Source organism: Canis lupus, chromosome 8 (assembly GCF_011100685.1).
Source record: "Canis lupus familiaris isolate Mischka breed German Shepherd chromosome 8, alternate assembly UU_Cfam_GSD_1.0, whole genome shotgun sequence".
NCBI lineage: Eukaryota > Metazoa > Chordata > Mammalia > Carnivora > Canidae > Canis > Canis lupus.
Genome location: NC_049229.1, coordinates 41,563,824 through 41,582,141, shown reverse-complemented (window position 1 = coordinate 41,582,141; position 18,318 = coordinate 41,563,824). Strand labels below are relative to the sequence as shown.

The window sequence follows — 18,318 nt, the reverse complement described above, 5'->3', positions numbered from 1 at the left end:
GCCCAGGGTGTGATCCTGGAGACCAAGGATCAAGTCCCACATCAGGCTCCCTGCATGGAGCCTGCTTCTCCTTCTGCCTGTGTCTCTGCCTCTCTCTCTCTCTCTCTCTCTCTCTGTCGCTCATGAATAAATAATTAAAATCTTAAAAAAAAAAAAAAAAGACTAGTTCTCTGAAAATAAAAGAAAATTAAGGCAAGTACAGGAAACTTAGAAAAGAGATTGAAAAAAGTTTTACATATAAAAATATTAAATGACAAAAAATTTAAAAATATTAACATTAAGGCATACATACTTCTAAGTACATGTGAACTATATAAATAATTGTATTTCAACAGTATTAATGGAATGAAAAGATCAGAATTTCTTTCTTTTTTTTTTTAGATCAGAATTTCTAATTACTGTTGTTTTCTTTTTAAAGCTGGGAGAATAATGAAGCAGATAACTCGCCCCTTCTTTGTTCCTCAACAATTATTTTACAAGCTATTATTTTCATCAAATTATAGGTAAGAAAAGAACAAACTTTTCTCAACTGAATAAGGAATATTAGCAAGAACATAAAAGAACTCCAGCAAATCAACCTCAAAAAGGAAAAACTACTAGAAATATAAAGAGGTCTTCAACTATTTGCCATACACAAAAGCCCTGTGTAGAAAGGATTTCAGATCAGAGATGTGGAGCACTTACCAGTGGAATATCTCGAGCCTTTTCAATACGAACTATTTTTACAGTTTCTCCTCCATACTGGCCAATGCTTTCATAAACTCTCTCATCTGTAAAGGGTTCTAGCTGCATTTCCTGCTCAGCAACCTTATCATGGGCCAGTAAAAGTGCCTGTTTCAAAGAAATCCACAGCATTTAAAGTAGCAGCATGATTTATTTCTGTAAGAGAGATTTTTAACCTAATCATGTAGATTAATATTCTAGTCATTAAACTTATACAGGAAGTTCTATAATTATTTATATATTCAGATCTGTTTCCAAATTTTCTAATTGAAGTTTAGCTGCAACTCTGTATCTTCTATAACTAATAAAAAAGATGTGTAAAGTACAACAGGCTAACAACTCTGAGATGGTTATGAAAATCTAAAATGTTTATTAATCTTCATAAAAGCAAAATCAATTTAATGGCTCAACATCAGAGATAATTAAAATTTACAGAGAATATACCAAAAAAGGGAAGAATTTTTGTACAGAATACAAAGTTGTTTCAAAACTACTAATGAGGTTAATTTTAAATATAAAAAGATATAATCCAAAATTTAAATAATATATATTCCAACATAGTAATTATTTTACAGTGCAAGTTAGAAGTCAAACAAGCTACACAGATAATGTATGAGGTCTCTTCTAGCCCTCAGAGACTTATCAGAGACTTTGAATGCTATATAAATCACTTATAGATCATTCTGTTCATTTTCTACCTGAACATGTGGGGCACTCAGCAAAGCAGTTAGTTCTTGTCCTTCCTTATGGTGGACTGGCTTCAAAACAGTTTGTACCTAAGAAACATTAAGATTATTTTTCCTAGGTTACAGGAAATATCACCAACATCTATACAAGTATTTTTTTAAAAGATACAATTTAAAATTTTTATATTAAAAAATACACTAGATAAGATTTTGCTATTTACGACTATGAATGATCTATTTGCTTCTTCAAAGTTTCTCCCAATATACTATAAAATAGACTAGTAATGATTACATAAAGGAAGAAAAACTATTCTAACAGTAACTAGTTACAGTTTTAAAATCATGTTTATGTAACTGCATTTTAAATCAGGTTACAGACTAAGAAGAAAAACTTATATGAGAGTAATGAACACCTACCGTTATCACAGGCAAAGGTAATTACATTAAAAAAATCTCCTGAGGTTGAGCAATCCTTGTATTCCTAGGATAAACTCCACTTGATTATGATGAATTTTTTAGGTTTTATTTCCTTATCTGTAGAATGGCACCTACCATTTGAGGTTCTTAAAAGACTGAGATAATTCATATAAATTGCTTAGCACACCACTGAGGCACATAATAAATTCCTACTTTAAGACTTCTACATTAATGTTCCTAAATTGGACTGGCCTCTACTTGTTTAAAGTGCAGTCATGTATACCAGTTTACAAAACTACTGTCTGGTTTTAGTATCTAGGTTATACTATCCTAGTACACGGAGGTGGGACACAGTCTATATTTATGTGTTAAAACAGTTTATTTAACACAAGAATTCTATGTTCCTTAATGTTTTGATAGAGCTTGTACATAAAATAATCTGGGCATGGTAGATTTTTTTGTAAAGGTGGATTGCCTAATGTTATTGGTATTTTCTTCCTTTATGTAACTTGTCAAAGATTTCTCTATTTCCTTATACTTTTCAAAAACCTAGCTTCTAAGTTTAAATTATTCTTGCCATTTAAATAATCCAATTCCTTTCTTCTGCTTTAGTTAATTTTAATTCCCCTTTGCAATTTCTAAAACCCAATTTCATTTGGGTTAATTTAAAAAAATCTTTTATTTATTTATTCATGAGAGACACAGAGAGGCCGAGACATAGGCAGAGAGAGAAGCAGGCTCCCTGTGGGGAGCCCAATGTGGGACTCGATCCTAGGACCCCAAGATCACACCCTGAGTGAAGGCAGATGCTCAACCACTGAGCCACCCAGGCGTCCCTCTTTCTAAAAAAAACCCAAAAAACAAAAAACAAAAAATTTACTTATTTAGAAATACTGTTGGTGGGGGGAGGGGCAGAAGGAGAGGGAGAGAGAGAATCTCAAGCAGACACCTCACTGAGCTTGGAGCCCAATACAAAACTCCATCCCATCACCTTGACATCATGACCTGAGCTGAAATCAAGAATTGGATGCTTAACTGACTGAGCCACCCAGGGGCCCCCAGTTCATTATATTCAATCTTCTTTCTTCTACCACAAGTTTTTAAAGGTACAAATTTTGCTTTGTGGACTGTTTTTCCCCCAAAGATGATTCTATGTATGTTCTCAGTGCCAATATCTCTGATTTTCTTCCCTTTTCTTATTTTCAAACTCAATTACCCACCAAAAAGACTGTTTTTGCAATAATGCAGATAAAACCAAAATTAGCACCCTTAACAAAAACATAAATTCATACATAGAATTTTTTATAAAAATAACTCATGATTAAAACAGTAATTCTCTAATACTTCTTATGGCTATTTTAAATCATTTTATTAGTAATTCCCCTATCAAACCTAAGAGATGATTATTTGGGGGTTAATTAATTTGACCACAACAAGTGGATCAAAGCAATGATAGTTCCCAAATCAGCCTGTTCTCTTGTTTTGGTACCTAGACAAACATGTTTCTAATTGTAGAGTTAGTTGTATATATATATATACAGGATAGCATAGCAATTATTATCTACTTTAAGAATTCTATTAAAGTCTTACTAATGGGAAAATGCAGTTACCCAGTTAAATGTTAAATGTTAAAATGTTAAAAGTTAAATGTTAACTTTTAAAATAAGGTTTTTTTGTTTTTAAAATGTATCAAATCTAGGCTTATTTATTTTTTAAATCTAGGCTAATTTTAAAATGAAATGTAGTCCCTGATCCTGACCTTTTGATAGCTGGAGAAAGTAATTCTGAGGAGAAAAGAAAATTTTGGATTAAAAATGTACTAAAAGTATACAGTGTGTACCAAATCAACTCATTAATAATTTTGTGTATTTTTTTAAATATTTTATTTATTTATTCATGAGAGACACAGAAAGGGAGTAGATAGGCAGAGACACATACAGAGGGAGAAGCAGGCTCCACGCAGGGAGCCCGATGTGGGACTTGATCCCGGGTCTCCAGGATTACACCCAGGCTGAAGACGGTGCTAAACCACTAAGCCACTGGGACTGCCCCTATTTTTACTTTTAAATCAGTTCCTAAACATCTCTGAGATCTTTCAACCTACAGAAATGTAGAGCTCCTCTTAAGGTTTATTTCCTTTCCTTATTAGTCCAGATGTTGTTACCTATTTAGTGTACCCACACATCAATAGCTATTTCTACCAAGAACCAAGGAATTAAAAGGCTATTCTTACACTGTACTGTTTCCTTTCCACTGGCCTATAAAAATGCTCTAATCTCTTATCTTTAAAAAGAACTACTCTCTTCTGATCTAGGACTCTTTTCTAGCTACACTGTTTTTCTCTATTTCAGAGCTAAAATCCTTTTTCTTTCTTTTAAAATTTAATTTTATTTAAATTTAATTAATTAACATACAGTGTATTATTATAGTTTCAGGGGTAGAGTTCATTGATTCATCAGTTGTACATAACACCCAATGCTCATTACATCACATATCCTCCTTAATGTCCATCACCCAATTGCACAAACCCCCCAATCCTCCTTTTTCATTTTTAAACTAGTGTTTTAAATTATAGAATAGTTTTAAATCATCCTGATGTTCCCTTTCTCATTTAACATAGAGAAAGATTGGAAAACAGTTAACCAAAAAGAAGGAAATAAATGTCATTATAACCCTCAGACCTAGGGATACTCATTTAGTACATATCCTCCTGTATTCTTATCTTTGTTTTTACCAAAATTCACCATGAGATATATATCTGAGAAAAGGACCTGAGAAAAGGAGAAAAGGATTTTTTTTTTAAGATTTTATTTATTCATGAGAGACGCAGAGAGAGAGAGAGAGAGAGAGAGAGAGAGGCAGAGACACAAGCAGAGGGAGAAGTAGGCTCCATGCAGAGAGCCTGATGTGGAACTTGATTGCGGGACTCCAGGATAACGCCCTGGGCCGAAGGCAGGTGCTAAACCACTGAGCCACCCAAGGATCTCTGTAACTAGAATATACTAAGAACTCTCAACTCAGTAAGACCAACAATCTGATTTTTAAAGTGGGGAAAAAAATTCTGACAAGCTATTTTACAAAAGAACATAGGGAAATAGCCCATGAAAAATGCTCAATATATATAAATACAAACTCAAATGAGATACCATTACACATCTACTAGAATAATAAATAGGAAACAACTCGAATATCAATCAATAGGTGAGTGGTGAAACAAATTGTGGGATATTTCTACAATGGAATGCCACTTACTCAGCAAGAAGTTACAAATACAGATACATGCAACACATGGATGAATTTGAAAAAGACAACACAAAAGACTACATATTATCTTATTCTGTTTATATGAAATGCCCAGAAAAAGCAAATTTATAAAAGCACAAAACAGATCAGCGAAGGCCTAGGGCCTGGGGAGTGGGAAAGAGGTGGTTATTGTCTGCAAAAGGCCATGAGGGAGCTTAGTGGATACTTCTATAACCTGACTGTGGTGGTAGATTACACAGGTGTATAATTGTGTATACTGAACTATACAATAAATGTACCCATTGTAAGCACATGTAAATTATATCTCAAAAAAGTTTGCTACCAAAAAAAAATATGCCCATAACCCGAAAACTATGGGAAAATCTGTGTTTATCCATTATATTTATTTTTCTCGAAATGAGATCATGCTATTTATACAATTCTGTAACTGCTTTGATTTGACAATTTAAAAAATATTTTAATAACCTTTTAAATTCTAGAACAGAAATATAAACATTTTAGTTCTTGTTGACTGTCACTTACAGGATCAAGTCCAAGCTTCTTAGCATAATCTGACTTCTGCTTCTTTTCCAACCCTATCACTTAACATTCCTCCTGTCTTAACCTTTTTGGTCCAGCCCTAAACTGCTTGTTCTCTGCATGCTGTCTCCCTATGATGACTATGAATACTCCTATGATGCTCACTCCCCCAGCTACCTGAACTGTCTTATTCTATTTGCTTAGATAACATGTACTCATAAGTCTGAACACATTTGATTTAAAATTGTTGATGGACTTGATTGAGCTCACTGAAGATGGAACTTATCTTGTTCAGCTTTGTTATTTGGCTGAATGCCTGGCAAAGGGCAATGCAATGTTTGACAAATTCAATCAGAGAGGGCAGGAAATCATCCTGATGTTCCCTTTACCTCTGTTCTCCATTTAGGGGCAATATGTCCTATTAATTTTCTATTTAAATATTTCCTCACTTCATGTTCAATTGCTATTAAAATCTTACAATTACAACAGCCTCCATACTTTATGCCTTCATTCTTGACCTCATACAACTTATAAATATCTTACTTTAAGCTTTTCTTTACAGTGACTTTTTCATATTAAATTTGGGAAACACATAAACATCAAAATAAGAAAATTACCTATCTACCCACCACCTAGAGATAGGCTTCTCAATGATTTATTTCTTCCAATATTTCTCACATGCATGTTTGGATATGTTTGTGTGTATACAAATTATATCCATATTTCAACAGGCACCATGTTGAATAACAAACCAAGGTTTTTGTTCCTCAGAGTAATTCAACCTATTCAAATTAGAAATAATTTCATAGTTTTGCTGTTCTCTCACAATTTTATATTTCATCACTTCTTCCTATTTCATTTCACTAGCTAGTACCTCCAGAAAAATACTGAATACTAGAGGTGAGAGTCTACAAATTGTCCTATTCCAGGCTTAAAAAGCAATGTGTTGGGTATTTCACCATTACACAGGATGCTCCTTATTGATATTTGATATTTTTTTTATTAAGTTAACAAAATGTGCCAGGTTTTCTAAGAATTTTCATCAAGGGAAAGGTATTAAATTTTTTTCAGGTTATCTTTTCTGCATCAAGTTGATCATATGGTTTTCTCCTTTCATCTATTCAGGTGAGTTAATTATTTTAAAATATTTACCAACAAATCCATCGTAAGTTAAATTTAAACTTACTAATATGGCTTATCTGGCCTTTGGAATCTGGACTCTAACTTTTAAGATTATATCCTACCCTTTACTCATTGTTGAAGAAATATGCCAGACTTCCTTAAGTCACTATAGTCTGTACTCTTTCCCAGTGGAATGGCTTTTCCTCTTTCTTGGACTTCCTGGCAAAATCCCAATCATCCCTCAAGGCTCAGCAAATTAAATTTTCTTCTATTTCTTCCTTTCTCCTATCACCTCCCCTTGAATCAGGCACATCTAAGTTGTGCTTTTGGTATCTTACTCATACTGCCATCAGAGTACTTCTCATCACACCATAATTGTTTATTCATGGTACTTCCTCAGTGGTAGGCTAACTCAACTTTCACTGGTCACTGGACACCTGTGTTGAGTCCAGTTATTATCTAAATGCTATAAACAGTATTTGTACTTACACCCTTGTATGGATATGTTTTCATTTCTCTCAGGCATACACCCAGAAGTGGAACTGCTAGGTCATCTAAATAGGTACATCAAGCTTTAGTTTGCCAAACATTTCCCAAAGTGGTAGTACCAATTTATACTCCACCAGTTATGTATGTGAGTTTCAATTGCTCCATAAGTTCACCAACATTTTATATTGTCTTTTTTTTTTTTTTCTTAATTTTAGTCATTCTGTTGCCTATGTAGTGGTATGCCATTTTGTTTTAATTTGCATTTCTCGGGCAGCCTTCAGCCCAGGGTGTGATCTTGGAGACCCGGGATCAAGTCCCACGACAGGCTCCCTGCAAGGAGCCTGCTTCTCCCTCGGCCTATGTCTCTGCCCCTCTCTTGTGTCTCTCATGAATAAATAAATAAAATCTTAAAATAAATAAACAAATAAATAACATTTCTGTTAGCTAATGATCTGAATATTTTGCCAAACTTATTGGCCATTTGGATTTTCTTTTTGTGAGTGTCTCTTCAAGTTCTTTGTCTATTCTAAAAAAAACCTGAATTGTCTTTTTCTTATTAATATGTGAGAGTTCTTTGGGATTCCAGTTTTTATATGCACATGTATATATCTCTCAATATCTCAAAAATCAAATAATAAAATAAAATATATTTCCTAGTCTGCTGGCTTGCATTTTTTCTGGATAAGCAAAAGTTCATTAAATGAAACCCAGGTGGTTCAAACTTTTCTTGACAAAAGCACTTTAATGACAAAAAAATTTGATTTGTGGTTATTAATAAATACCCTAGATTGTCAAAGATGTAATCTGGATCTCAATATATGAAGTTTTCATAGGCTTTATTATCTATTATATAATACCTAATTGTTTAACAAAAAAACTATAAAAGTACTATTTTAAAAAGCTATGAAAACAAAGAACACTTCCTAATTAATGTTTTAAGACATCTTTGGCTAAATTCCTTGGGGTTTTTAACTTAAATTTTCATTTAAAAATGATACAATTGAAGCATGAGGTGATTTCTTCTTTTAAATACTCCATATTTAAAAAGCTGGAATTTTGAATACTAAAAAGCAAAACAGCAGGCACTGGGCAGATGAGCAGCCTAATTAGTCCTATAAGCTATTCACAAAACCTCACCTGACCTCACTATCAATATTCAGAAATATAAAACAGAAGACTTGAATTAGGTGATTACTAACATTTTTCCAGCATTTCAACTTTTAAAATTTTGTCATCAAACACTTTGCTATGATGAGGTCTAAATATATACTTTCCTTAAGTGTTATGCATTGTAAGTTAGGGCTGCTACATACTTGTGTAGACACAGCTACAGGGGAAGTTAACTCACACAGCAGCACAACCACACACACTATGGCCCTGACTAGGTCCATCACTTTGTACTCATTTAAGACCAGTCTTGGGATCCCTGGGTGGCGCAGCGGTTTAGCGCCTGCCTTTGGCCCAGGGCGCGATCCTGGAGACCCAGGATCGAATCCCACGTCGGGCTACCGGTGCATGGAGCCTGCTTCTCCCTCTGCCTGTGTCTCTGCCTCTCTCTCTCTCTCTCTGTGTGACTATCATAAATAAATAAAAATTAAAAAAAAAAAAGACCAGTCTCAGTCAAGGAGACTATCAGTCATATATCATACCCACCACCAAAACAACATAATTCTTGAGTATTATTGAAGATATTGTAAGGATGTAAAAGCAAATGTTCACAGAGTCTCTTTGCTATGGTACTTTTAAAATTAGACAGTGAAAAAAAAATAAAATAAAATAAAATAAAATTAGACAGTGAGTATCAACATCAACAAGCAGCAGAAACCAGAACTTCAAAGTTGGCATGTTAATGAGACAAACTCACTGTATATTAAAGAAGATATAGGGCAGCCCCGGTGGCGCAGTGGTTTAGCGCCGCCTGCAGCCTGGCCCGGGGTGTGATCCTGGAGACCCAGGATCGAGTCCCACATCAGGCTCCCTGCATGGAGCCTGCTTCTCCCTCTGCCTGTGTCTCTGCCTCTCTCTTCGCTCTCTCTGAATGAATAAATAAATAAATCTTTAAAAAAAAAATAAATAAATAAAGAAGATATATATTTATGATACCTGATTATCAGATACAATTTTATCTCATCTGTACCCATTTCAGTTTATAACATATAATGCTTAAAATAAAACTATACATTTATAAAAGCACTAAAAATCTTCCCTTTAGTAAGTTAGACAAATGTTTCTCTCACTGTGCAAGTATATAATTTTATATATAAAATAAATAATTCTTTTCATGAAACAGCTGATTCTGGAGTATATATTTTTCAGGATAAAATGCACGCAGCAAATTTTTCCTAACACAATAAATTATTAACGTGTGATCAATAGTAACAAACCTTATATTCACATCGGCATTTTCCAACAATACTGCCTTACTAGCACTACCAATTAGCTTATATACATCAAGCAGATGTTTAGAATACATACCTCTTGTGCAAGGTCTTGTGCATTGGAGATAAGAGGAAAAGGAGGACTGGCCTTGTTCATATGTACTGTGACAGCATTGTGTATCTTAAATGCATTCTGGAAATCTTTATTTTGTACAAGTTGTAAAAGCAGTGAGATATCCTCCTGGCTCTGAGAATCTACCAAAGTATGTTGGATATGTTTAAGTGAAGAAAACAAGTCTTCCACTTCTAGTAGGAGAAGGAAAAGGTATCCAAAAATTAATTGTTTGTTGTAATTCAACATATGTTTTAAGATAAACTTTCTTACACCAATAACAAGTTTTCCAATATATTTGAGAGTTAAATCACTATTTTACCCATTTTCAAGTAAAATTCTAAAAAATATACAATAAAATAGAGTAACATTCTTTTCAAGCATTTGAAGTATAAAACACAGGGATCCCCAGGTGGATTAGCAGTTTAGTGCCTGCCTTCGGCCCGGGGTGTAATCCTGGAGTCCCGGGATCGAGTCCCACATTAGGCTCCCTAAATGGAGCCTGCATCTCCCTCTGACTGTGTCTCTGCCTCTCTCTCTGTCTCTCATGAATAAGTAAATAAAATCTTTAAAAAAAGTATAAAACACATACTCACTATAAAAATAAATGAATACATTTACACAAAAAAATGAATAAATTTAAATAGTCCCATCACCTAGACATAACTTTTTTAATATCTTAGAGCATTTGTTTTCATTTAACAGTACATTTTAATTATTTTCCCACATCACCAAATAGTCTTTTATTTTATTATTTTATTTTTTTCCAAATAGTCTTTTAAAAACATTATATATAATGGCTCTATGATACTGTTACTTAGCTAAACCATAATTTAAATTACCATTAAAGTTGAGCATTGAGGTTGAGCTCTATGATACTGTTACTTGGCTAAACCATAATTTAAATTACCATTGAAGTTGAAGTTGAGGTTGCTTCCCTCCAATTTTTTGCTACTATACGTAATAAGCATTTCAATACATAATGATCATTGCTGAATAAAAATTTGTCAGAAAGTGATGTTTTCTTAAAATAACTCTTAGAAATAGAATTTTTAAGTAAAACTCTGACACTGAAAAAACCAAACAGCTTTTCAGGGAAGTTTTACTAATTTAATTTACATCAATAGTTTCACCAATATTCAACATTACAGTTTTATAAAATCAATTTACTTAATGGCAAGGGTGAGGTTTAGTCATATTTACCAGGCACTTCTTTGTGGTCTATAAAACTCTTGTGAACACGTGAGTCTCCTAAAATTATACTGAAAGTTGTGGGCATGTGGATTTGTGTGTACATGCCTGTTGATGTGCATACGAGGCATATGCATTTTTCTGGGAAAAGGTTATATCCCAAAATGGTTTAAAGTCACAGGTTGTCTCTTCCTTGCCCCTCAACAACTAGATGTGTGCGTGTGTGTACACTTTGTTACATTTGTTGGAAACTGTGTCAATTTCTTCATTTGTCTGTTAACTGTGTTTATCACAGCTTTTATTATAGAAGTTTTCAATTCTATGTTAAGAATTATCTACTTTTCTCTATGTGATTTCCATGCTTATAAACTCCTTCTGCTAGGTCATTATATATTTACCTACATTTCTTTTGGTTTCTTACAGCTTCTACTTCATAAATAACTTTAATTCACCTAAAATTTACTTTGATATAGATTTGAGGGGAAATTTTAACTTCACTTCTTTTCTTCCAAGTGGTCAACAATTATTCTAACACCATTTATTAAATAATCCTTACTGTTACACTGATTTATGCTACTACCAAATTCTTACATAGAACATTATCTTTTTCTAGTCCAGTGGCCTATCAGAACCACAATGTCTTATTATATAGTAGCATTACAGTCTTTCCTCATATTGATATGACAAGTACTTGTTCATTACTTTTTCAAAAACATCTTGACCATTCTAAATGAGTTAGAATTTTTTCAAGGTACTACCCACTCTCTCCCATTCCTCCAAAAATAAGTCTATTGAGATACTGACTAAAATTAAACCTGTACAAGTTTGGGAAAAACTTTTTTTTTTTTTTTAAGTTTGGGAAAAACTTATAGTGGATACTTCTTATACAAATCACATGGAAAAAAAAAACCTCTCAGCTTAAGTCCTTTTGTTAGTTTTCTTCATATACGGTCTGCAGAAAAGCTGATTCTTATACATGTATCTTATAACCTACTACTTTACAGCAGTTAAATTCTTTCATAGACTCGAATAGTTCTTCAGTAGATCCTTGAGGTTTTTTATCTCCTCCTCACAAATCAAAACAGATTTACTCCGTATAAAATACACAAATATACTGCTCTTCAGTAATTTAAAATGAATATTAACTAGGAGCAAAAACTGGAAAGTCAAAACTGTCAATTGAATGACCTAAGAAACTGTGACGCAGAGCTATTAAAACTTTAGATATATACAATTTTACTTGTCAAATATACTTTAGTAGAGCTGGGGGCAGGGAGAATATGGAATGTCAGATTCGATCAAATTCAAAGAGGTTACCACAGAATTACTGAGTGTAAAGAATTCAATAGGCTTAAAGTATCTTTAGAGCAAAACAGGAAAACATTTAAATATCTTAAAAGGAAAAAGAATTATAAAAGTAACAAAGTATTTTGTCTACAATCTTAGGACTGTCTTTGACTTCACTGGGTGGATAATGAGATTACTGTTTAAAATTTTAGTAATTATTTAAAAGAGTTCAGACTGGGGTATCAGGGCAATTAGAAAAATCAAGGGCTTCAGATCTTACTACTGACTGAAATCAGTAAGCAATTTTCGTCAGCCCAAAAGATACACATTTCTCTAATGTCTCTTCAACCCTAAGGATATCTCTCTGGTATACCAAAGCCACCCATAAGGATGCTGCAATACTGACATTAAAAAAAAAAAAAAAATTGTTGTTACCTTCCAGCTATAATTACTAGTATTAATTTGGTATACTATACAGGCCTTTCACACTTTAAAAAAAAATGCTGATTTAACCATATAGGTCACATTGTAAATGTTGCTTTGCAATCTGATTTTTTACTTTGGAATAAATACCTAAAACTACTGATTAGATAATAAAAACATTTAAAACTTTGATATATATATTGACAAAGTAACTCATACTCCTACCAGTAATTAACGTGAGTGCCTATTTCTACAAACAGGCCGAAATAAGGATTATTAATTTTTCCATTGTTGGTGATCTGGTTAGGAAAAAATATATTTCTTTGCCTAGTAGTGAGGTTGAATCTATTTCCACAAAGTTAACAGTCATTTGTATTTCTCCTTTCATTTATTTTCTACTTATCTTTGCCTGTTTTTCTATTAGTTTTCTTTTTTTCCTTAATGACTAGTATTGATTATATAAATACCTCTGAAGTTTTATGCAAAACATACTGAATGTAATTACCTTTTCTTGCTTTATCAGAACAATGATTTTTATTTTTATTTATTTTTTTTTAGAACAATGATTTTTAATCGAAGATATTTATGAGAATTACTTTTTTTTAAAAGATTTTATTCATTTATTCATGAGACAGAGACAGAGACAGAGAGAGAGAAAGAGGCAGAGACACAGGCAGAGGGAGAAGCAGGCTCCATGTAGGGAGCCTGACGTGGGACTTGATCCTTGGTCTCCAGGATCACGCCCTTGGCTGAAGGCGGCGCTAAACCGCTGAGCCACCGGGGCTGCCCTATGAGTACTACTAAGGGAACTTGCAAAGGTATGAGCTGAGTTCTACCTCAAACAATCAGAATCTCCTGTGTTGTCTTACTTATGTCATTAAATATAAACATAAATACATATACATTGATTTTAAGTTTATGATAATGTACCCTTCTGGTTAAGAACCACTGACTTAAAGGCTTTATTAACACAGTCACTACAATATTTTAAGACATGATATACTTGAGACTAAGGTAGTCAAACCTATTTCTTTCTATACTAAATAACCTTGACTGCTATACTGAGTTTTGTGTCTGTTTTTTTAGTTACTCTATTTCCTTGTTGGTAAATAATTTTTGTTGCCCTCTTTCTGCTTTTGTGGTAAGCACAGCAATACTTCTCATATTTAGAATATTGTAAGTATAAATTAAGATAATGTAGTCCTATGTCATAGAGAAGAATTAGGGAAAGTAAGGTAGAGTATCTCAAACTAGGAATGGCTTAGTGAGACAAGTTGAAATCAATGATCTTATTTCAGGAGATCAGTTCATAGCTGAGATACTTCTCAGATAGGAAATTTTGTGCTTAATCCAAAATGGATAGCGTAAGGAATGCAGATTCCAGAGAGAGATGAAATCTGGCCAATTTGTACATATTGAGTTCTAAAATCACAAAGACCATCTAGGACAGTTTAAAATCCAAGAGGAAAAAAAAGCTTTCTGGACAAACTGGAAATGTTTTTCATTCAGATCTACAGGAATAGGAAAAATGTAAAGTATAATAATACAACAGAGTCCCAAAGAGGCTAATGACCTAGTACCTCCTACAAAAATAATGGGTTGTGGGAGAACCTAAGAACCTCGTCAATGCTAGAAAGAGAAGAACATTTAACTGGGCTTAAGGTTCAAGATTGTTAGGTTAGCATCGAGACCAACTTAAACTTGTTCATTATCATTCTTTACTTCACTCACCTCTTTGAAATTCTAGTCACGTTTTTGTTTAGTTAGTAAAAACTGTTTTCAATGAAATTATCTTACTACATTAATCCATATTGTCAGACTGAATTGAGATGACTTAAATTAAGCTCAGCTTTTAAAATTAAACATTGTCAACTATTTTTGAAAAACTACAAGTATGTATTTGGCACAAATTATATATTAGTCATTCCCATCACTGAATAGTAAGATACGGAATATCCTATTATGTGCATATATACAGGATTTTATTGACTCCTCCTAAAAACCCTAAGAAACATTTCCCAATTTAAAAAACAACCCCAGGGCAGCCCTGGTGGCTCAGCGGTTTAGCGCCGCCTTCAGCCCAGCGCGTGATTCTGGAGACCTGAGATAGAGTCCAGTGTTGGGCTCCCTGCAAGGAGCCTGCTTCTCCCTCTGCCTGTGTCTCTGCCTCTCTCTCTCTCTGTGTGTGTGTGTGTGTCTCATGAATAAATAAATAAATATAAATAAATAAAACCCCAAACCCTCCAAACTAGAGAAACCCATAACTCAGATCAAATCTCAAGAAAATAAAGCCATACACAAAAAACAGCACCCAGATGAAGAATTCATTTCTTCAAACTTCTAAGACAGTGCTTTTCTGCCAACCACGGGAATAAAAAAAGATAAAATTTTCTTTCTTTTCTTTTCTTTCTTATTCTAGGGCTTGATTATGCTGTTTATTTGTTCTGGAAAAGCTGTCCCTGAGAAGTCTTTCTGCCTAATACAGCAGCATGTAATATACACAGGCCAGTATTTAGAGGAGCTTATACATTCTTACCATGTATCCTTAAAAGGAATTTTCTCTAGTTAACTGTTTGCACCTTCATACATATAATGCATGTGTTTTATTCACCCTCCAAATGCTACTTTCATAATATCATGCAGGAAAGCTTCTCAAAATACTCTCATCCTTCACATCTACATGTTTCCATTAAGAATGTTTAGTGAATTAGAAAAGATTAAATTAGCAGATATTCAGTGAATTTTTACAACTTCATTAAATATATGTAGACTGTCTAGAAGACATGGACTAAACTATATGTAGTTGAAACAAATGAGTATTTAAAAGAGAATACAAAATACTGATACAAACCCTATGATGAAATTAGTGTTTTTTAATAGGCTTATCAACTTAAAAGACATTAAAAATGATGCTGCCTCTGTCCAGTAAGTTTTAAAATCACATAGAAAGCAATAGACACCTACAGCATTAGTCTTAAGATTCTGATCATAATAAATGAAATTAATTCAGTGTTTACTCAGTTCTTTACTAGAAAATTCTCAATGTAATTTTGACAAAGGGTGTTTTCTTTGATATTAAGATTGATGTCTAATTAAAAATTATTGTGGGTAACATCAGCTTAGCGACTCTCACTGTGACACGCACTCTCACTCACATTTTAGTTTCATATAAAAATTCTTAATTTCAAAGGTCAGAATATTTAGTTGTAAGTTAAAAAACCCTTTGATCACTTATTATACATCTTTTTAATTTTTTTAAGGATTTTATTTATTTATTCATGACACACACACACACACACACACACACACACACACACACACAGGTAGAAACAGGTAGGAGAAGCAGGCTCCATGCAGGGAGCCTGACATGGGACTCGATCCTGGGTCTCCAAGATCACGCCCTGGACTGAAGGTGGCACTGAACCACTGAGCCACCCGGGCTACCCTCTTTTTAAATTTTTTAGAGATTTTATTTATTTATTTGAGAGACAGAGAGCACCAATGGGGGAGGGGCAGAGGGAGAGGAGCAAGCAGCTTCTCCATGGAGTGGGGAGCCTGATGCAGGGCTCAATCCCAGAACCCTGAGATCATGACCTGAGTCGAAGTCAGATCTTTAACCGACTGAGCCACCCAGGCACCCCTGTACTGTACATCTTTAAAACACTTTAACAAATACTTCTTATCCAAGAACAATTAATTTTGTGTAACTTAAAGCTACTTAAGTTCTTCTGTACAATTCCAGAAGGAATTTTAAAAATCCAGTCAGATGCAACTAAATCAGTCCTGTCAAATATGAACCCTCTTCTGTAGTTATCAATGAAGATACACAATAAAGAGAGGATAGAATTCAGAGAATAGAAATTCCCTTCCTCTCTCATAAAAAGACACAACAGAAAACACAAGGAGAAAGAACCACATGGACAGAAAAATAGATATATGGAGAATCACAGGACTAGAAAGAAAACATGAACACAGTGCAGACAGGGGAGTGGACAAAGAGAGTACTGCAGCAGAGATGTAAACACAATAAGGCAGGACAAAGGGAGGGCAGAAAAGGGACACTGTAGAGAAGGCAAAGGCAAACATAGCAAATCTGATAAATTCCAGTCTGCTATAGCTTTCCTACAAGAAAGTCTTTATATCCAGTTTTTTTTTTTTTTTTTTGTCGCAGTTGGATCTATTTTTCTTGCTTGATATTCAGTAGAAATTGTTTTAAGTTCCCATCATTTTCCCTAACATTTCTTATAACATATATTATTTATGGTTAAGAGGACACATTATCTAAAAGAAAAATTACTTACATTTGGCATTAGAATACAATTATAATCAGATAAATACAAATAAATACAAATACACATAAATCCACAAATCTACCCTTTGAACCCTCTTCTTTCCCCTTGGCCCCCTCCTGGTAGCCTAAAATGTAAAAGAATGAAGATTTAAATTAGGCAACAGAAAGCAATAACCAAGAGTTGCTCTATCTGAAATTCTATCTTCAAATACCCAAGACACTAGACAGCCATATGGGAGAATTTTTTTGGCTTTAAGGGTAAACAATAAGATTACTCAAGGAAGCTAAGGAATCTCCATCTCTGGAGAGCTTTCAAAGTAATGGTGATAATCATCTACCCAGGATTAGCTTTGCTTATTTTACTTGTGCTATCATTTACCCTACATAAAGAGATATGTAGCATTAAAATTTTTCTAGCATTAAAGATTTTCCATTTCATTGCTTAAATAATACATATTTCTTTAATCTATCCTCAGAAATTTCTAGATTTCAACCAACTTTATGACTTTTTCTTCTTTTCTCCTAAACTGGACAAACTGAATGTTCAGATAAGGACCTTAATTAATATTTCTGAGTATGTGGAAATTATATCAGTTTCCAGTATACCTATCTGCTGAATCAAAATGAGAACACTCATTCAGGAAATCTTTGCTTAAACAGAGGTAGACTTTTTCTTTTTTTCTTCCAAATTTAAGAACATAAAATTCAGACCTTTGAATTTTGGTTGGCAGCGGACAAAATCAAAATAAAACTTTTAAAAAAGACTTAATTTATTTATTCATGACAGAGGCAGAGACACAGGCAGAGGGAGAAGCAGGTTCCCTGTGGGGAATCCAATGTGGGACTTGATCCCAGGACCCCGGGATCACAACCTGAGCCAAAGGTAAAGTTTATCACAATCTAGTAAAATTCCAGGATATCCCACAGTCAGTTGGAAGTCAAATAATAACAGAAATGTAGAAGATATATTTTACTTTGTAACATTGTTGACTTTATAGCTGAATATTCAGAGACGTAGCAAAAATATGTAGACATTAATCAAGGCTGAAACATGCTAATCTAATGAATTATTTTATTCATCCTAGTTTTATGCCCCTTGGCATACCTTTTATCTTCACACTAACAGCAGCTGGTGTGAATCAGAAAGTCCCTAATCACAAATTTCCAAGCGTCTCCTTATTATCCACAGAACAAAGAGCTCACCCTGGGTAGGTGGGTGTGCCTTTCCTAAGGTCTCTTCATATATGATGACAGTGTTTCCTACTTTATTCCCTTTGAATATTCTACTATATTTACTTGTCTGGCCCAAAATTACTTCTATATGAATACAAAATAAAAACCAGTGGCACCTGTAATCTAGAGGTATCTGAACATGATTCCATTCTACCTTCACTGTACTTTTATCTGCTACCTTAT

At 33.7% G+C, this 18,318-nt stretch overlaps 1 protein-coding gene across 10 annotated transcripts in view; it reads right to left on the bottom strand.

Moving 5' to 3' along the window:
* MPP5 (membrane palmitoylated protein 5) overlaps window positions 1-18,318 on the bottom strand; it is a 100,148-nt gene that overhangs the window by 26,628 nt on the left and 55,202 nt on the right. For all 10 annotated transcript variants that reach the window (XM_038544978.1, XM_038544984.1, XM_038544980.1 and 7 more), the window contains 3 exons: window positions 9,696-9,904; window positions 1,422-1,499; window positions 685-831 (listed from right to left, as the gene is read on the bottom strand). In XM_038544978.1, the coding sequence (XP_038400906.1) occupies window positions 685-831; window positions 1,422-1,499; window positions 9,696-9,904 (434 nt within the window). The remainder of the gene's footprint in view (window positions 1-684; window positions 832-1,421; window positions 1,500-9,695; window positions 9,905-18,318) is intronic.